This window comes from Euleptes europaea, chromosome 15 (assembly GCF_029931775.1).
Source record: "Euleptes europaea isolate rEulEur1 chromosome 15, rEulEur1.hap1, whole genome shotgun sequence".
Lineage (NCBI taxonomy): Eukaryota > Metazoa > Chordata > Lepidosauria > Squamata > Sphaerodactylidae > Euleptes > Euleptes europaea.
In genome coordinates, this window is record NC_079326.1 from 11,097,030 (window position 1) to 11,119,227 (window position 22,198).

At 40.0% G+C, this 22,198-nt stretch overlaps 1 protein-coding gene across 1 annotated transcript in view; it reads right to left on the minus strand.

Annotated features, from left to right (window-relative positions):
- HSPBAP1 (HSPB1 associated protein 1) overlaps positions 1-21,381 on the minus strand; it is a 45,113-nt gene extending 23,732 nt beyond the window's left edge. The window contains exons 1-3 of the mRNA XM_056861438.1: positions 21,201-21,381; positions 14,765-14,949; positions 3,045-3,181 (exon numbers count right to left, since the gene is read on the minus strand). Of these exons, the coding sequence (XP_056717416.1) occupies positions 3,045-3,181; positions 14,765-14,949; positions 21,201-21,339 (461 nt within the window). The 5' untranslated portion in view covers positions 21,340-21,381. The remainder of the gene's footprint in view (positions 1-3,044; positions 3,182-14,764; positions 14,950-21,200) is intronic.
- Positions 21,382-22,198: the final 817 nt, after the last annotated feature.

Here is a 22,198-nt window from a genome sequence, read left to right on the forward strand (position 1 = left end):
GTTTTTAATTTAGCCCACAGTCGGCCTCTAGGCACTGAGTCAAAAGCTGCCCTTAAATCCATAAAGGCAACATACAAAGAGCCCCCTGAGTATGAAGAATACTTATCTGCAAGATGATATAATATAAGACAATGTTCCAAGACAGAGGTGCCTTTCTTAAACCCAGCTTGTTCCGGATGTATTATTTCTTCAGTTTCTAGCCAATTCGATAATTTTGACTGCAAAAAGGCTGCATATACTTTACCTACTGATGAAAGCAAACTAATAGGACGATAGTTTTTAGGATCATTTTTTGGTCCTTTTTTATAAAGTGGCACAATTATTGCATGTTTCCATGCTGCGGGAATATCTCCTGTGTTATTTATTTGCGTGAAAAGTGAGGCCAAAATATGGCTCCACCAAGACAGATTTACTTTCAAAAGGTCAACCGGAATTAAATCAGGACCTGGAGCTTTACCTGACCGAAATTGTTTAATTAAGGCACTCACACATTCAGGGGAGACCTGTGGCCAACTATCCATTTGGGGGGGTTCAACCAGTTCCTCATCCAAATCAAAACCAGGGACCGTTACAAAATTAGAAGTAAAGTATTTTTCCCAGATCCCAGGAGTAATGCATGAAGGGATACTAGCCACCGTAAAGAGTCCTCTATTCACTAGATTCCAAAAAGTCTGGGTTTCATTATTATTTATTGCTGAGATGAGTAATTTCCAGCATTTATATATGTCCAGCTGTTTTTTAAACTTTATCAGGGACCTAAATGACTTCTTTAGCCGTATAAGATCTAACAGATGTATATTTGAGCTGGTATTTTTATATAAGCGGTGAAGAGATCTTATTTTTTTAATACTTTCTCTACGCTCACCATCAAACCAGCTATTTTTACGTTGGAATCCTCGGGACGATGATGGTTTTGAATAGATTGGTTTAAAAAGGTTTAAAATATTAGTTAACGATTCTATCATCTGCACCGTATCCCTCTGTTTAAAAAATTCAGTAAGGGCGGACCGACATTGATTTGAATGCATAATATTCATTACAATAGGAGTTAACTCAGGTGACCATCTAACGGGCCTCAAGGCCTTTCGTCCTTGTAATAGGTTTGTTGATAAACCGGGGAATAAAAAACAATCAGGAGACAATGAAAGAGTTAATTGTAAGGGAAGATGGTCCCCTCCATAATACTCTCCTATCTTAAAATCGTGAATTCGCGGTAGCAAACCTTCTGATACTAACATGTAATCAATCACACTGGCCCCTTTGAACGTTACACAAGTAAAATCTCCTGTGGGATCAAACTGCCTGTGCCCATTTAAAATTACCAAACCTTGATTCACAGCGCACTCAAACAATTGTTTTCCTGCAAAATTAACCTTAGAATCTTTTGAGAATCTCTCACACAAATGTGGGGGGGGGCAGCTCCGTCGTGGGCCAAACTAACCCAGCTTCATCATTGGTGCCAATACGGGCGTTAAAATCACCTGCTACCAATAATGGAATTCTGGGATATCGCACAGTAATCTTATCCAAAAGGGATCCCAATTTGTCCCAAAGAATCCTAATGTCATTTCTTGAGTTTAGTGGAGGGAAGTAGCTTGTAATAATTATAAAAGAGAACCCTGGGAACTTCAGCAATAAAGCAATTACAGAATTAAAAGAAGGGATCAAAGTTATACTTGTGCAATTTAAAATTGAAGAAACCAAGCAAGCCAACCCCGATTTGGGACGACCCCGGGTTGGACCAGAAACGGCATCTACAGTATAAACAACATACCCAGGTACATCAATAGTATCCCTAACCCAAGTTTCTTGTACCAGAATAATATGAAAATCCAACAAATAGGTCCTGACACCAGGATCTCTCAACCTGTTACACCAACCTGTAATGTTCCATGATAAAATTTTAATATAGGGAGGTGGTGGCGAAAACAGTCAGTCTGATAGAGGGGCAGATCCCATAGTTCCCTGATGTGGGAATTATTAAGTCAATCAACAGCAATTAAAAATTCACAGAATATTTAAGATGATAAAAATTGGCAACTATTGGTTGCATTTAAAAAAAAAACTTTCAGCTGTTAGAAATGAATGGATAAAAGAGGAATAACTAACTATAACTGTGTACATTCTCTTCCTTCATTTGTTTTTAATTTGTGAACTAGACATGTTGTTTGTTCTGTATACTGGTCCTGATTATGTATTGTTACATTTTCTATACCTTTCCTTAGATTTAACAGCCATTGGCTATTCATCTGCCATTTCATACTTTTTAAAATAAGGGGAAAATGAAGATTAATTTTTTGTTGACACTCTGAAAAGTTGCTACACCTTTCACACAATTCACCAATCTATTTGATAGCAGATAACACAGTACCCACTTCTCAGAAAGTGTCATTGGCTGTTTTATCCAGGTAGTGATATATTTATTTCGTGCAATATTATTTTGTGAACAAGCTAAAACAATGTGGGCTAGGGAGTCTACTTGATCGGGACAAAATGGGCATTTGCATTCTTCTGCAATAATTTTATTGTATCTCCCTTGTGTCTTGGCTGAGTCTAAGGCATTACACCTTGCCAATAAAAAAGCTCGTCTAAATTTATGGATTACTAACTAGCAGAAATAACCTGGCAAGGAAATTTTCTGTTAAAGGGTATCTGGTTCTGATTATGTATCGTAAATTTTAACAAAAACTAAAGAGACCTGATTAACAAAACAGGTTTTCCCCTGCATTTGTCACATGCATTTTGAGAACCAGACAATGATCTACACAAGTATAATATTTTTCAAATGCTTCCTTACGCAGCTGTTTGCTGCAAGACCTGAGCAGCAGTTTTTGCCACAACAATGTGACTGAGGGCTAGGTGCCGTTGCTGCCGTTTAATATATATCTCCATTCTCATTTGAAAACATTTTTGTTTCTTAAGAAAGAACTGGACTCCCCTAGATCTCTAAAAGAATGACAAAATTAAAGCATCAAGTTAAATAAAAAAAAAACTCTTGAGGAAATTGGTAAAGTTTAGTTGTAGAAGTGACAACTGTAAATTACCTTCCTTGCACTTGCAACACTAAGTTGCACCCATAGGAATCCAAATGACAAGGAGTGTTTGCTCCTGATGTCCCAATCCACAGAGTACTCTCCCTTCCATCTCTTCCAGAAAATCCAAAGTCAGACCATCTCACATCCTGTTGGAAAGAAGCTTCAGGTAAAACGATCACATTTTGAGTATCCTATTAACCAGGCCACAGCCTTATTCTCCAATTCTCTCTCCTTCATTTATTTCTTCTCATCCTTTCAGAGTACAGTAATCCCATAGACTGCTATCTATCTAAGGCACTGGTTCCCAACTGGGGGTCCGTGAACCCCTAGGGGTCCGCAAGAACTAAATTAAGGTCCACGAAACAAAGTTATAAACCCATAATAAATTAATATTTTCAATTAAAAGTTCTCTATTATAAAAATATATATTCAAATATTATTCTAAGTTTAATGTTTAACTAACAGTTATGATTAAAGTTTATTTTCAGATTCTCGGAATTTTTATTTGAACCTTGGGGTCCCTGCACCGAACTAAAAAGTCCTAGTGGTCCCTGGTCAAAAAAGGTTGGGAACCACTGATCTAAGGTAAGTAACTACTGATACAGGAAAGAGCTCTGAAATTCTTTCCTCACTCAACACTCTAGATCACTGGGCTGATATGGACAGACATTTTCCACGTTTCCACAGTGGGCGTTTAACCAGTTGTGAGAAACTTGTTTTTTAAGTGGTTACAAACCAGTGCCCTACCTGCTCCCTACCTTTTGTGACAGCTCTTTACCTGGAAAGCGTTTGGTTTGTTTTAAAATGTGGGGGAGTGAGAGCTAGTAGTTAGCACAGCATAGTAGTGAGACTGAGAATAGGCAAACAAAGGTTCAAACACCACACTGCCACGAAACTCACTGGGTGACCTGGGGCCACTTGAACATTCTCTCATCCTAACCTACCTGCCAGGGTTGTTGGGTGGAGGAGAGCAAAACCATGACACTCTCCCAGCTTCAATGGACTTAAAAGGGTGTAACTCTGTGTAGGATTACATTATGGTTGACAAACCAGATACTGGTTTATTGGTTTTTTTATACGGCTATTAAGTTTTCTTTGTTCTGGACTTTGAATGCTGGATTTAAAAATGACTTAAATAAATAATTAAATGTGATACTGTTCACAAGCTTCCTTCCTGTATCTTAGATCAGATACGATTAATTTAAACAACTCTTGTCTGAAGACAAGTTCTTGTTTAACTCCCCCCCTTTATTTCCCCTATTGTGAACATTAATCCTTTTACGTCATAATGTTCTACTTCCTATCATTTTAATCAGTAACTAATCTACAATAAATTTCACACAAGCAGCTGTGGCATCCCATAGTGAGAATAATTTTTACCATGCCCCTGCTTATCAGAAATCCAGATAGACTAGTATATAGCTGGGTTTTTTTTCTCATTTTAGGAGCAGCAGCCTCATATGGTTCTATGTTCACCACTGCAATTTACAACTTGAATTGGTTTTTCATTGCCTTCCATGTAAAAATGGACTTCATTAGAGGACTACATAGGATATAGGTTGCTATTGGATTATAGAGGAACATAATACATTAGATAATCTAATATTTCTTGCAGAGGATGGTTCAATATTAGCTTTCAGCCATTAACAATAGGTAATACAGTCTCCTTTCTTATCACTGTGTTATGAAAGTCTAAGGCAGTGTCTGATTTTTGGTTGGCCCATAATTTTGTAGAAACATACATTCAAATATTTAAACCACCATCCATTGTAGTTATTGGGGTCCATTTGTATTTAGTACACCAACGAGAAGAGGGGGCATATCTTAATTTTTCCAAGGAAGGTCTAATAGTATGCAAAAAATGCACAATATTTAATGCATAAATCTTCTCTACATTGTAGGAAGCCATAATTCTAAGTTATTGGAACCAACCTGGTGCCTGTTTGAAAGGGAACTGCTTGAACTGTCAGCTTTTGGAATGCCTCAGATTTATAGAAGCTCTTCCGATTTGTTTAGGTTGAGTTTATGTGCTTAATTTACATATCTATTAGTTCTTGCATACCTGGGCACTTTTCATGTCTTTCTGTGCTATCGTGTCTAATACAATTAATCTAATGGATGGTTGGTTCTATGCCAACTCTCCTAAAACAATGGCCACAATTTGTCCAAAAGAACAGCTGATCAATTACCAATTTATTCAACATGATAGTTAGGCCAGTAGTAAATATTTTTAAAATAATTTAAAAGGTACATTTACCAATTTGCATGGACATTATCCAGTCAGAAAACAACCATACCCAATATCTCCTATGAAAAAAATTAAATGCATAGAGTTCCCTCCATAAATCTGTACTCTGAAAAGGATACTGTATGCTTCCCTCTACTGCACACCCATAACTATATGGATTAATGGTAACACAGATATCTTAGACTTGATTTCCTAGACTTAGATATCAAGGGGAAGGATTTTACCACATGGATCAGTGGCTAATCATAATAGAGAAAGAGCCAATAATAATCACTGTGCTTTACAAAGCCAAGTGTGCGAAAAGCAGGCAGGACATTGACTGAGAAACTAACAGTCTAAATTGTTAAGTTTCAGCTGTGAGGTAGATGAGGAAAACGGGAAGAAGCAAGGTTAACAAGGTGAATATGTATGAATGCAGCTATATGTCCTTAGGTGCTGTGTAAATTTGGGGTGAAGATTCCCAGCCATTTGGGCATTCTGAAGACATGAGATATTTCCTATGCTACTTTACAGCAAGTCTGCAGGTAGCCACATTGATCTAAAGAAAAATGCAGAAAGGTATTTTATTATTTTATTTATGATAGCCAAAATTAAACAAAATAGTGTTAGAGAGTTCCAGAAGGTAGTCGTATTGGTCTGCAGTAGAAGAGCTACATTAGAGTCCAGTAGTACCTTAGAGACCAACAAGATTTTCCGAGCGTGAGCTATTGAGAGTCAAAGCTCTCTTCATCAGGTACAAGTAGGAATGGAGATGTTCCTAAATTTTCTAGACACCACTGTACAAGTACACAATGGAAGCATGAAAATCACCTTCTACCAGAAACCAACTGATTGCCAAACATATCTACATATCTCCAGTCACCATCGCAAACATATCAAACAATCCACTATCTACAGCCAAGCTCTACGCTACAGACACATCTGTTCCAACCTCTCTGACAGATTCTCAGCTGTGGAATCCACAACAGGCATTTCTGGAATTATAGTACCACCTAATGTAGTAAGGAAACAGAATAACAAAGCTAGAATGATACCAAGGGATAACCTCCTACAAGATAGGCCCAAACGAAACAACAGAATACCACTGGTGGTCACATACAGCTCTCAGCTCAAACCAGTTCAATGCATCATTAAGTACCTGCAATTTATGGTGGATAATGGTACTCCCCTCTCACAGGCATTGGGAGGCAAACCTTTTCTTGCCCACAGACAATCTCCTAACCTTAAACAACTTCTAATTCCCTATAATGCACTTCCTAATATGGACGTGGTCTCTGGGACCAGGGCCTGTAATAAACCAAGATGCCAGCTCTGTCCCCATATTCACTCTGACAACAGAATCACAGGATCTTACTATACCAGCCATACTCTCAGGTTCACTCACTTGATCGTATAACACTATATATGCCATCAAGTGTCAGCAATGCCCTTCCACTCTCTAAACAGATCAGTCCCTATGCAAAAGAATAAATGGACATAAATCTGACATCAAAAACCACAACACTCAAAAAACCAATGAGAGAACATTTTCTAGTATTGTCTACTCAGACCAGCAGTGACTCTCCATGGTCTCAGGCAGAGGTCTTTCACATCACCTACTTGCCTAGTCCCTTTAACTGGAGATGCAAGGGATTGAACCTGGGACCTTCTGCATGCCAAGCAGATGCTCTGAGCCACAGCCCTCCATTTCTACTTGTATCTAACAAAGGGGGCTTTGACACTTGAAAGCTCACACCCTGAAAATCTTGTCGGCCTTTAAGGTATTACTAGGTTCAAACCTATCTCATCTCAAAATAATTTCCCTATTGCTTTCCTTAGAGGTTAGACCTTCCCTTCTTTTATACTTGATCTAGGTAAACAACATCAACTGCATTCCCTTGATCCATTAAGCTCATCACTCGATCAAAGAAAAAAACGAGGTTGGTCTGGCAGGACCTGTTGTGGACAAATCCATGCTGGCTTCCCCGGATCACCGAGTTGATTTTCAGTTGCTTGCAGACTGATCTCTTTAATATCTGCTCCAGTATCTTCCCTGGGACAGAGGTCAAACTGACTGGCCTGTAGTTTCCTGGGTCATCTCTCCTCCCTTTTTTGAAAATTGGGATAATATTTGCCCTCCTCCAGTCTTGTGACACATCTCCAATCCTCCAAGAGGTCTGGAAGATGATGGACAAAGGCTCTACAAGCTCTCTAGAAAGTTCTTTGAGCACTCTTGGGTACATACCATCTGGCCCGGGGAATTTGTACTCATCCAGTGCTGCCAGGTGCTTCTCAACTACCTCTCTGTTCATGTCAACCAGCAGCCCAGATGCTGTGCCTTGCCTAGATGAGCCTCATCTCTAAATGAGCCTGTGCTCTTTGTCAGGGAAAAAACTGAGGCAAAATAGTCACCGAGCCTTTCTGCTTTCTCTCTGTCCTCTTTCAGAGTTTCTCTATTTTAACCCAACAGTGGGCCTATGGGCTCTTTTCCCTTGTGTTTGCTCCTCACATATCTGAACAAGCTTTACTTGTTATAGCGAGCTTCCCTGGCCAGCATCAGCTCACTTTGAGCTTTGGCCTCTCTGGTGGCAGACCTACAGTGCTCAGCAACCTGTAGATACCCTTCTTTAGAGGTATGTCCTTGCCTCCATTTCTTAAACATTTTTTTTCTCCCTTAGCTCACCATGGAGTTCTCTATCATCCACATTGGCTTCTTGGATCCCCTGCCATTTTTCCTTCTTGTTGGAATAGTGAGGGCTTGAGCTTGCAAGAGCTTGTTTTAGGAGAGCCCACCTTTCACTTGCTCCTTTCCCTTCTAGCAGTTTTGCCCATGGAACGATTCTCATCATATCTCTGAGTTTCTTAAAGTCTGCCCTACCAAAATCTAACAGACGCGTGTGACTACGAACTTCCTCGGTCCCCCACAGCAAAAGGAATTCTAGGAGGACATGGTCACTTCCCCCTAAGGTCCCCACCACCTTCACCTCATCTACTATTTCTTGCCTGTTGGTCAATATTAAGTCAAGTATGGCTGAGCCCCTTGTAGGGACCTCCACCATTTGATGAAGGAAGTTCTTTGCCAGGCAGGTTAGGATCTTGCATGACTGTGGTTGCTTTACAGAGTTTGTCTACCAGCACACATCAGGGAAGTTGAAATCACCTATAACTACCAGCTCTTGTTCTTTGGATACCCTGTCAAACTGCTCAAGGAGGACAGCATCCACCTCCTCACCCAGGTCATGAGGTCTGTAGCAGACTCCAACTACAATACTAGCTTGTCCTTCCGTTATCCTCAGATACTTTCCACTGGGCTGTCACCCTCCTCCTCCAGTATTTCTTGACAAGCAATCTTTTCCTCACATACAGCACCACTTCACCACCTCTTTGACCTTTTCAGTTCTTCTTGAACAACTCATCTCCATCCACTGCTACATTCCAGTCATGGGAATTGTCCCACCAAGTTTCTTTAAGGCCTACTAAATCATATCCCTCTGACTGCACTAGAAGCTCAAGGTCTTCCTTCTTATTTCCCAAGCTTTGGGCATTGGTACGTAGACACCTGAAGCCCTGCACCTCCGTCTCCTTTACACCCGTCCCTCCCAGGTGGGCCTCTACTTGTTTGCTCTCCTTCATTTAAATCCCTACATTGGTCATCTCCTTTCCCTTGTGGTATTAGTTTAAAGCCCTCCTGATGAATCTCTCCAGGTTTTTATTGAAAAAACGGGGGGGGGGGAGAGGAAAAACCCAACCTTAAAAAACCAAAAGCTGGGTACCCAAGGTTGGGTGGAAAAGATAAAATAATAATAGATAAATATATTTTATTTTAAGGTGCTATATAAGGATTAAAAATATTAAAATGATAAAACATGGCACAATGCTATCTTATAAGGTTGATAGACCTAAACCACACACCAGACACGTTTCAGCCAGCAGGCCTTCATCAGTGGTCAAATAAAACCCATATAATGCATACACAAGTATTTACAAATATCTCAACGTATGCATACAACTATAGACCAGCCCAGGTTTGCGTATAGGGTGTTAAATAAATTTCAAATTATAAAGCCCTCTAGTTGGAGTGCCTGCAAGCTGTTCTACACTGGGCTGTATTGGTCTCCCATACAGAATATGTATGCAAGTATCAACCTACTTGCATACACATTCTGTATAAGGACCCCCGCTGCAGCATTCTGTACCAGCTGGAGTTTCTAGATCAGTCTCAAGGGCAGCCCTATGTAGAGAGAGTTACAGTAATCTAGCCTGGAGGTGACTGTCAAGTTGATCACTGTGGCTAGGCTGGAGTGTGAGAGGTAGGGCACCAACTGCCATGCCCGGAGGAAATGGAAAAAGGCCACCTTGGCCACGGCTGTGACCTGAGCCTCCATTGATAAGGAGGCATCAAGAGTCACACCCAGGTTCCTGATGGCAGACATAGGTTTTAGTTGTAAACTGTCAAGAGCCAGGAGTTGGCACGCCACCTCAGAGCCACCCGGCCCAGCCATAGGACCTCCGTCTTTGATGGATTTAATTTCAGCTGGCTATGTCTCAACCATCCAGTCATGGCTTTTAGCCCCAATAGCCTTTCTGCCTTTCCTGCTTCCTTCTCTACTTCCCACACACTAGCCAACCTACTTTTATCAGCCCCCACTCCCCATCCAGGTTTCCCTCCTTCCCACCTCCTCAATCCAGGAAAAGTCTGGTTCAGTTGCATGGAGCCAAGATGCCTGGTGCTAGCTGGGTTGGGCCCTGTTGCATGGTGGGGAGAAAGTAAAAGGGCCTCACCAGTCACTGAGCGATGAAAATAAGGCCAAGGCCAATGGTGCAAGTAAAGGAAAGTATATATTTTATTACTCAGTTAAAAAATCCCTAAAATTCCCTCTGAGTTTCGTCAACAGGCTTCTTCAGGAGAATCTGTTATTCTTTCATTGTTCCTTCAACAAGAGTACAAGACCAGTACTGAAAGTCACACAGTGGTTGCTGGTGGGCCTAGCCCCAATGACTTTTCCCTCAAAGCCAATACAGCCATGGAAATGGCCCTGCCCTCTCCTCCTATCATTTACTGACAGAAACCAAGGCTTGAAGGCTGGTAATGCTGTTGTGATTGCCTTGCAATGGCCAGTGACAGCATTCATATCTTAAAACTACAGGTGCAGTTTCCATTAATTCGGGGGGGGGGTAAATCCCTCATTTATAGGAAAATTAGATTACAGGTTTTCTGTAAACCTGGGTACATTTCAGTTTTGTAGAAAGAGCTGTCTTGTCTGTTCAAGGCTCAAATCTCTGGTTTCAAGTATCCACAAAACAGTCCATGTTGAAAATTAGATGTATTGATAAGTTCTGAAGATTTAAAAAGTTGTATCCTGTTTTGTGTTGTTTTAGTTGCTCCTAATGAAAAGGTATTATCTGGATTTGTGGAGTTTTCTTCAGACCAATTCAGCTACCTGCAATCTCTGACAATTTTGAAAATACTGTTTGAAAAGTTATCTGTCAAAGGGAACAATCCTATGCATTCTTCCTGGGGAATAAGCTCAATTGAACACAGTGGAACTTACTTCAGAGTAGATATGCATTAGACTGCTGAGAGGGATTTTTGAGTTAAGGAAGACGTTTGGTATGAGACTGTGCTTTTGCCATTTCTTGCCCCCACTACTAGACAACATTATTCAAACTGGCTTCCAGTGACTCATCTAAACAAATCTTCAGTCCTGTTAAGTTAATATAAGGACTATCATGTTTTCCCTCCACTTTTGGCCTTTTAAGGAACCTATGTGCTATAGAGATATTTTATTAACGACTGACTTTTATGTCTTCAGTTGGAAGCTGCCATTTTTTCTTTCTTCTTCCCAGAAGGCTAAAGGTGCAACTTGGAAACCGGTCCAAAGAGCATCGATTCAAGTTTGCCAGGCATTGCACATGGGATGCAGACAATAGGGTTTAAGACCAGGACCGAGCCCTCTTTCCACCCCCTCCATCAGCTGGATGTTTAAAAACAGAAAGGAGGGGTGGAAAGAGGGCTCGGTCCTGGTCTTAAACCCTATTGTCTGCATCCCATGTGCAATGCCTGGCAAACTTGAATAGATACTCTTTGGAGCGGTTTCCAAGTTGCATCTTTAGCCTTCTGGGAAGAAGAAAGAAAAAATGGCAGCTGGAGAGCTCAAAAGCCTGTACACTGTTTTATATTATCTTGGTAAAGGCATTATGTGGTTTCTGGGAGCTTCCTTTCGACCAACATGATTACCTGCAAACTTTCTATAGGGTAGCATCTCTTTTTCTAAGATTCAACATCATCAAGGTGAATGACAAACTTCCAAGTGAGTAATGTAATACTAGATGATTTATAGAAAGGAATACAGTAGCCTAATGGCAACGTTTGTCAGAAGCTTCAAGAACCCAAAAGGAAAGTTATTCTAGCTTTCCTTAAGTCAAAAAATTTAAAATCCAATATAATTATTTCAGTGATAAAGTTAAGGGTAATAACCAGCCCTGCACTTTAATCTCACACCTAAGTAGTTTCTGTATTCTGTCAACTTAAGTAGAAAGAGAGAGAACATAATATTAGATTTAAGAAGAGCTTTGTGAAAATGCTGCTGCCGCAATAAATAGCAGATATGATTATGGGCAAAATAGTTTTTAACCAGTGAACTGAAAAGAAATTGGCAAGTACTGAAATCCTGGCACAATGGGCTGCTTTTTTACATTAAAAAAACACAAAGCTGAATGAGAAGCAGTTTAAAAGTATCCCAACCATAACAGATAGCACATTACTTGTGAATTACATTTATTTTGCTTGCTGCTTACAATAGGGCTAATATACCCATATGTCAATTTAAGAGGTCTCATTTCTATTTAACCCTCATACATATATCATGCTTCTGATTTATATCACAGAATTCTGTAATGCAATATCAAGTGAACAAAAAATCTGTAAGAAGTGAGATACTGCTCATATGTTAAAATAATGGAATCATTACCTTAAGCCACGCAACTGTAAATGATAAACAGTGCAATCTAAATTTCAAACAACTTCTAAATGGCTCTATTAATCACTATAAATAAAAAACTGCGTTATTTTACCCTTCAAATCACCTTAGAAAAAATCCAAATAAAATCTGAATAAAAACAGCAGCGAATCATGGGACTGTATAAAAAAAGAAAATCAATAAATGCAAGTCTCTCTTGGGATCTTGTTCTGACACTTGAATGCTTCTCCACAGCACAGACAAGCCAGTTTTCAGCCTCAGAATATCTGTGAGTTATGTGTTCTGTGGTAATAGTTCAGGCATACATTGACGTTAGCTACAGTATTATCACGGTCTACTACTGAGGACTATTTTGTGAAATATGCAATTACCAGTGTTATTCATGCTCTGGAATAAAAGACTGCAGAACTAAGAGTCAGATCTTGGCCAGGATGAATGCATCACTACAGTGATAGTGAAGGAATATTAATGCCCTACGGGTGCCATCTTCAGCCCACCGCGGGGGTGGGGGATTCTTTCAGCTGGCAGCAGTAGCTTGCTGTTAATGCATAACATCTACAGCCAGAAGATTTCTCATAGGTCCTTGAGGCTAAATGGATATTTGTTATATCTGTATTCCATTAAAGATTTTTCAACGAAGTATTACCCAGGCCCAGATCATATGCCTTGAGAAATGGAATACTATGAGGTGCCTTTAGAGCATTACCCATATAGCCTGTGTGCGTGTGGTTTCACACAGAACTCCTTGAAGAATTAGGATTTGCCAGAAGGGAAAAAGGAAGCATTTTCACGTCTGCCTTTAAAAGAAATTTCACTCTTACTTTTTATGAAGGGTAGTAGGGGTGAAAATACAGTAGTTAGACATATAGTGATGGGCACACTAATTCTGAATATTCATGCTGGCAGTTCTACAAGAGTCATTTAAAACAATTATATCCTGCCTCTTCCTAAAGCTACTGGATTGGATCTACCAAAAAATCCCACTGATGGAAGGCTATCGGTCAGTGGAGCATGCTTTCCTCATGTCCTCCCTCCCACTGCACCCCAATATGTCTCCAAGTTGCTACTTCTGGGAACAGGAGACCCTCAGGAACAGGGTAAGTGGAAAGTCAGAGATCTCTATTGAGAGGGATGGACTCCACCAAAATCCCTCCCCCCTTCTGTCAGCAGAAATCTTCCACTGGAGCCACTCATTGAGCATTTATTTAGAGCTTTTGAGGCTTCAAATGACTTCACAAATGATTACTTCAGCAGTATTTACAACAATGCTGCCACTATGTAATAACAACTCTTATTCCCCCCCATATATCAACCAAGAATAAATATTTGCTCTAGAGGTCACATAATGATCAGCGGATTTCCTGTTTTGAGAAGTTCGGAAAAAGTTAATACTGCACAAAGATAGCATTATTAGGCACACAGAGGAATCCTGTAAGACAGATCGGCCTTATTATTGTTACAGATCTGGGACCCATAAAGAAGTTAGGTGGGAGAGATAGTTTCCTTCCCCCTCAGACTGTTTTCCTTTTCTTTAACGAACCCTTAACTGCCCTCATCATTTTAGGGCTCTTGGACATCATCAGTCCTCATCTGGATTGGTTTGGGGCGGGACAGGGTTGGGTTTGTGGAGAGGGGTAGTATCTTCTTTATCTAATTAACAAATTAACATAACCCACACACTGTTTGTGGATAGTCCCATTTCACTGCTCTGATGATAGGCATGTGAATAGCCAATAAAGTCTGCTTTTAGAGAGTACTGTTTGTGAGTCTGCCCACAATCATGGGCCTGTGGGAGAGACCGGGGTGGGGGGTGGGGGGCTTGCAATATGCATCTCATGGAACCCACTGGTCACTGCCCATTCCAGAATAAAAAGCTGCTACAGGCCCTGCTGCCGGATGATGTTAAGGGCTCCTCTGCAAAGTCCTTTGAGTGGTGCAACTAATTTGGGGAGTGGGCTTTATCTGAGTCTGTGTATGGCTTAGTCTCACTCCCTTCCGGACAGGCACGGGAGCTTCAAGTTCGCTATTAGAAACAGTGGTGCTATTTCAGGAGTTACTATTTTACTTCTTGCTGTTTCTATTGATTTATATCCTGCTGCTACATGAATTCTCTTGTATCCTCTTAGCAGTTTTCTGCTTTTCAATTTGATTGGTCTAATGCTTATTTCTATTTTGTTTTAGTTTGTTGTAAGCAGTTTTGTGTGTTCATTTAGTAATGGAAAGGCTGGATATAAATTTCCAACAACAATATATATAATAAATTAATAAAGAACATGGTGGCTAGTGGGTTCATGGGGGACAGGCCTATCAGTGGCTACTACCCATGGTGACTAAAGGGAACCTCCATGTTCAGAGACAGTAAAGCTCTGAATCCCAGCGCCAGGAGGCAACATGGGGAGAAGGCCTCGGCCTCTATGCCATTGTTGGACCTCCAGAGGAACTGGTTGGCCAGTGTTTGATACAGGATGCTGGACTAGATGAACCTCTAGTCTGATCCAGCGGGACTGTTCTTATGTTCTTACCTTGAATTGTTCTGGGTTGTCTTCAAATAGTCTAGCAATATACTTATAGTCAGCATAGGCCCAGTATTTATGTGACTCGTAACCACTGAACAGTCCAGAAGAGCAAGAAGGCTCTCTTAAACTCCAGGCCAGAAACTCTTCAAGCGTAGCTTCCACATAACTGCACTCATTTTCAAACAGTGGAGCTAAAGCAATATAAGAAGAGACAACATTACATCCACACTGAATACAACACCAATAATAGATACTAGCTTGGTGGTTTGGCAGATAAAAACAATAACTTTGTCAGCTCAGACCGCTGGTTAAATGTAATATAAACCTACAAATGAAATTACAACAGCTTGGTTGTTTCGGCTGAAAAACCTTCTAACAATTGATTATTTACAGAGAAACTGTGCCTCAGATGGTTAATGTTTCATTTCTGAAATAGTAGGATAAGACATCATTTGAAGCTGCAGGGAAAAGTTCTGTTAACTTTGCAAAACATTAAGACACTACAAGTCATAATGGTCTTCTTCGTTCTAAATTTCACTTCCCCCAAACTTGAAGTGTGTTTAACTGGCAAGAAAGAAGCACGACATTTTAAATATATCCTCAAAAAAGATTCTGCTGGTGGATGGCCCTGGGCTGGTCACTATTTCTCAGCCTAATTTACTCCATAGTGAGCTGTGAAGATAAAATTGGGCATAGGACTATGAATGGCACCTCAAGCTCCTTGGGCAAATGAATGAACAAACAAAAACACTTTAGGTGCTCCCAACAGCTTAGCTTGCTCAGGCCGAGCTGACTTCCTTCTGTCGGTAAGCAATGTATGTCTCACAAATGGCTTTTGAAACTTTCCTGAGTGTCAAAAGAGGTTTGCCATGTGACATATAGAGATGCTGTTTGAGTAATATGTTCAAATCCCTCTTGAGTACATGGAACCAGCTGCATCTCTACATATAGAATCCTGAAAATGCTCCTTGTTCTCAGTGGGGTGTTATTTACCAGATGATGTAATTTACTTTCATGCCATGAAAAGCTTCACTTGTCCACATTTAAAGCCTCTATTAAAGGGACAGGACATTTTTCTCCAGGCCTGTTGGCAACCTATTTATATGGGGGATTTTTTTAGACATACAAACTGGGCCTCAGGTTAGATGAGTAGAGGTGTACTCATCTTTCTAAGAAACAAATCCCTTTCTCCCACTGTAGTGATCAGCAACACGTATCGTTAAACTTGCAATCTGAGATGGTTAGGATGTCAGAATTTTAAGTTCTGGGCTTGTACACTGTCAGAATTGTCCAATTTTGACATTTGGGGCTTTGAATACCAAATGCATGTAGTACAATAATAGATAGAAGGGCAGATAGCCTTTTGCCCTAGTGGGAATGGATTAAACATTTCTAGCAGGTCATACACATCTAATGAATATCTGAAGACACCTATGTCTGATGGTCCTTTAAGAGAATTATCTTAACACTATTCAGAGCCAGTTATATATAAATTCAATTGAGTATTGCTTCATCTGAGGCAAGCACTCTTTTCCCAAAGAACATATATTGAGAACCTTTCATTTGTACACCATCAAAAGAGAAATTTGACTAAAAGCAATTTAATCTCAAAGCTGCCTTTAAAGAACTAACCAAACACACAAACATCATGAAAAATACTCTGCAGCAGACACAGAAGTTAGGAGCTTGTTTTAAATGTGTGATTTGACCACACTGATCAATGCTGTATATGTTGCAGAGTTTAAAAGTAATTATATGATCTATGCCAAAAACATGCACAAGAACTGTTGACTGTGACTTCAATACCTTAATTCAGCTGAGATTCAAAGGGCAGAATATGTTTTAGAACCTATTTTTCAACCTCCACATAATATACTGAAGAGCTTTAAAGTGGTTTGCTCTATCACTTCCCCCCCACAACTCTTTTGCCCTGATTTAAATGGCCCAGGCTAGCCCTATCTTATCAGATCTCCGAAGTTAAACAGGGTTGGCCCTGGTTAGTACTTGGATGGGAGACCACCAAGGAAGTTCATGGTCGCCATGCAGAGGCGGGCAATGGCAAACCACCTCTGAATGACTCTTGCCTTGAAAACCCCACAGTTTTCTGGAAACTGGCTGCGACCTGTTGGCACTTTCTACCACCACTCTTTTCCAAAGGTTACACCCAAACTGCAATTATCTGAACGTTAAGTATTTCCTGTATAAGGTTGGATGCAAAGTACCACAAGTGGAGCTGTGTTTGCAGAACAGACCTTTCCTACTTCCCACTACAACTTCCTCTCCTCATCATACAGCTCCTGGAGCTTAGGGGACACCATGGCATGCAGTGTGGGTATCTCCTGTGGGAAAGGAGGAAATCTTACATGAAGTGCCCCTTACACAAAAGGAAGGAGGCTCAGGTTCCAGCCCTCTCTCTATACACACACACACATACACACACACATACACACACATATACATAAAAGAGTTAACAAAGACCAGGGTTTCCTTGCAAAATGTTATTAATGACATGGTTTCAGTGGGTTAGCAGAACCTTATACCTGCTAATGTTGAAGTGGCCAGTTTTTTGCAGGTACTGAGGCCAGACACAACCATGAAGAAGATTTTTATTTACCTGGGGAAAACTCTGGGCATGAAGAGAAAATATGACTTACATTGTGTAATCCACCATGACTCTCAGTGAGAAGGATGTAAATAAATAAATATGGGTTTTCAAATTAAGCCCACAAAAGGAGGGAGAAGTCCAGGGGGACAGAAAAAGGACTGCTTCTGCTCAGTAGTAGTACCATAAATTTCTGCTGGCATGAGATCAGAGCGTGGGTATAAGTCTAGACTCTGCCTGGTGGTCCTTAAACTGAAGGAAAGTGAACCATTTGGTTTTGGTTTTTCTACCCTGGAATTCCTTACAGGTTACATACTTTTCGCTGTAGCAGATAGTAAAGTAGCTGGCTCCTGTGCCACTAAGACACTGTGTAGCTTTGCACTATTTATAATACTCAAGTCAATTGTCACTATTTGTTCCTGGGAGATTGAACTCCGTTTTTTCATTATACTGCACAGGGGGAGGGGAGAGACTGCAGTGCTTTTGCCTGCATTGTGGCACATATTTCCTGTGACTAATCAGAGACCTTCATTTGTCAGAGTTAGTCCTTCCTCCAAAAAAACATAACATACAAAATTACATATTGGACCAAAACCATTGTTATTGGGGAAAGAAAATTGCAAGAGACTGCATGAATGGTAATGACAGAACAATAATTTACCCTTCATTCTGCTACTCATGTACTGCTGCTTAAATATGAACGCCTTTGTTTCTTATGCACCAGGCTGTGCTCCGAGGGCATTCATTCCTCATCCCTCTGACTATGCATGGGAATTGCAGCCATCAGAATCTCATACATTTGGTCTAATTTCCTTCAGGCAAAAGAACAAACCCTTACCACTGCCATTTTCTATTTGACCAGCTTGCACATCAGTTCTTCCTTCGAGTTTACTATCAGGATTACTGTTAAAAAATGTTTGATGAATCTGGTACTCAGCAGCGTAAGATTTAGGCTGGTGCTTTTTTAACATCAGCTCCATCCCAAATAAGAAACATACACAGAAATTCACCTTACTTTTGGACTGGTTAATACATATCTTACGTATCTAGGCAATACATATGGTGGACTTGTTCATGTATATATCGCATTTTTATCTTGCTCTGTCCCAGTGCATATCCGTTTAAATATAGGACATCACTTTTGTTAGCAGACCCTTATTCACATGATTCATCTGCTCCAAAAAAGGGCTGATCAGATTCTTCAACAAGCAAGTCTGGAGCTTGCTCTCACATGTATTACCTACAAATCTAAGCTATATGGAAACTGGCCTTGCAATTCTGGTACCCACTTTCATATCCTGAAGCCCAGTGCTGCCCCTTGATATCCAAACATGAATTAAAGATGCATTATCTAGCTAAAATATGGAACTGAATACACAAATGTGTGCTACTTAAGTAAGTTCAAATACCTGAATACTTTTGAGAACAAAAGAGTGCTCCTAACATTGCCTATTCCTGAGATAAGGCAAATATTTGTAAAAACCAGGAAATATGATGTCTCTTACTTGAATATTTTATTTGATAATTAGAACTATTAGTAGAGTAGGCAAAAGGTTGTTCAGCTGGTTCCTTGATCCTCAGAGCACACACTTTGATTTAATTTACCTACGATGCAGCAAGAAATACAAAATTATTCATTGGGTGCTGAGTGAATAATTAAAAGCTATCACCAGCACAAGTCAGCCAATGATAACGGAATAAGTAAATCAGAAAAATGCAGGGCTATCTTGGAAGCATCAGCTCATTAAAAAAAGGAATAAAAGGAACCAACTGGGCAGTGCATCTTTCACAAGAGCAGCAAGTAAGTACATTGTGCCAGTTTAGCCCTCTTGGAGTGAGCTGTGCATTCTTCTGGTGTAATCTTTTCTTAATTGCAGAAAGGCATATCTAATTACTTCATTACCTCAGAAGGAATCCCCCCTCCCAAAAAGTCTTCAGCCTATTTTAGCATACAATGATGTTTGTCTCAAGAAAGAAAGAAGACTTCCCCTTAGACTGGATTTCTCAAGTAATAGATGAAAAGACACACAGAGACTTTGACCTGAAGATATAAACAATTTTTTCCTGAGTGGAACCCATCATTGTGGACTGAAGGCCACTTTTATCAGATGACTGTTATCAAATTCACTGGATGTCATCAGTCGTCTTTTTATTGTTTGTCTCAAACCTGAGAAAGATGCCTAGGATGTCCAGAACGGGGCACTGGATGCGTTCTTCGCCCACTCCCTTTCAGACCTCAAAAGTTTCAACAAACTCCTGAATTATTAAGCGGAAATATGCATGTGCAGATAAATGCAATCGATTGGGGGGTGGGAGGTAAACTGAGACCCCGGATCACAGTCTGCTCTCCCATCTCAGTGCGGCTGTCAAAACCATAAACAGCAAGGGTGTTCCACCTTTAATCTACATAACTGCTAGTATGGCAATACACAGCACATAGCTCTTGCAAGTGGTAGATTTGTTACAATATTTAGGAGTAAGGGCTTAATCTCTGTTTCCTTCTCAGAGCTCTGATATCCTTAAGTGAATTTAGAGGGTAAAGGATATTTATTTTGCCGATGTCAAGTATTTTCATAAATGCTTTGTGCAGCATCTTCCATCAAAATATCTTAAAGCTACATAAATTCTCTATGGCACTGATGAGGAATATATATTTTTAGAAACAGAACAGCCACTGGGTAGTTAATTATCTTCAACCTCTGCCCACAACTGTGCTGCTCCATGCTAATATCCCCTTCTCCCTCAGCAACCAGACCAGTGCGTACTTGGGGCTCAGAGACTGCCATATAACAACCAGCAATAATTCTATTACCATGGACTAGTCCTGTGAGTTCTAATCACTCCTGTTCCGACTTGTTCTGACTGCTTTGGTCAGTCATGGCAGCAGAGGTGATTGTTTCATAGAAGATTGAATCATCACAGTCTGCCAACTCCAATTATGCATGAACCTGGCCAGGTTTTCAGCTGCCTTGCATCCGTCAACTTTTGTGAGAATGTGGACTAAATCCTCCCCATTAACAAATGTCCCGCCTGTTATACATAGAACTCTCCAAAATATGAACCATCCAGAACATTCTGAAATGTGACAATTCCAGTATAGGAGTGTCTTACAGGAAAGTGTGATGATCTTTCTTTCCAAATATTTACTGAATTCATGAGTAATGCACCATAAAGGAAACTGCTTTGTGGATATACCCTAAACCTGTAGAACAAGAATGATATGTGTCAGCTGGCCTAGAATGCAGCACACTGGTTAGTCACGCATGATGGTCAAAGAAAACAAATTTATACTTGAGTCAAAAGATCCACTAAAGACTTCAATGGCCTATGTCTTGGATATTTTCTGCAATATCACATGTCACCAATGTAAGATCCTGCTCTGAATGTCACGATCAGCTAAAATTAGGGTTTTGGCAACAAAGAGCAGGATTTTCTCTGTCCTGTCATACATTTTGTGAAATACTTCCCAGAGAAGCTCATCTAGTCTGCTCTCTTTTATCCCTTCTGGGGACCATGGCTCAGTAGTAGAGATTTTACATACAGGAGGTACCAGGTCCAATCCCTGTTATCTACAGTAAAACAACCCAAGCTTCTACTCCCACACTCACTGGTCAATACATAGTTTTGCTGCTTAGACTTTTTCAGTGCTTTGGTTTTATGGTGTTATGGTTGTTCAATGTCTTTTTCAGTTAGTTTAAGAGGTCTTTTTGATTTTGGTTTTGTTCTAATCATGCAGTGTTTTGTAGGTCTTGTCACAAAAAAATCAGAATACTGATAAACATTAATTAAAATACAAGTTACAAATGTAGAAAGAACTGAGTAACAAGATTATACATCTACCTGTGCCCAAGTCCTTCAACCCTACCCTAAAAAGGATTCTTTTTCCAGCCAACAGCTTGGCAAGGTAAGTAACATTCCACTGAAGTGCTGGCCAATCAAAAGCCATGTTGTAGAATACTGCAGGTTCCTGCAGAGACATCACAATTTCTTTGGCTTCTTCTGGTATAAAAGGCTTGACTTCTTCACCTATTAAAAAAGAAACAGATGATTAATCATTTTGAGAACAATTATCTGTCATCTCTTGCAGCACCAAACACATGAATTACTAAACTATCCTGATTAAGGCTGATTTTTCCCCTTCCCTATTCACTTCAAAATTTTGTTTCATCACATTTTTGCTACACTACTGACAAGGTCATTTTTTATGCTAAATGAGAATTTAAAGCAGCACATTAACATCCAGAATACAAATATCTTGGTAAATATTTATGATTTTCATTTTCCAATGTGCAGCATAGCCCTAGCAGTTTAGCATTAGTTTGACATTAATCACAAATTTCCAAACTGATGAACATTAAAAGGACACATTTTGTGGTCAACATGCATTGATTGCAGAGAAAATTCATCCCCCACCTCAATGCAAAGAAAAGTTTCCTGCAAAAACAAGACTAGGATATGGCAGAATATGTCTAATGAAGCCAATTTTAGCTATTCAAATAAATATTCTGTGTAATGCAAAGTGAAGATACAATTTTTAAAAATTCTTAACTTACTTTTTTATTACAAAAAGAGACAAGAAGAATGACAAGCAAAGGATATACTATCTCACCTTTCAATTTATACAGGTGAGGTGCCAGAAGATTGGAGCAGGGCAAATTTTGTCCCCATCTTCAAGAAGGGGAAAAAGGAGGATCCAGGTGACTACCGACCCATCAGCTTGACTTCTATACCAGGAAAAGTGTTCGAACAAATCATCAAACAGTCCGTCCTTGAGCATTTAGAAAGGATGGATCTGATCACTAAGAGCCAGCATGGGTTTCTCAAGAATAAGTCATGTC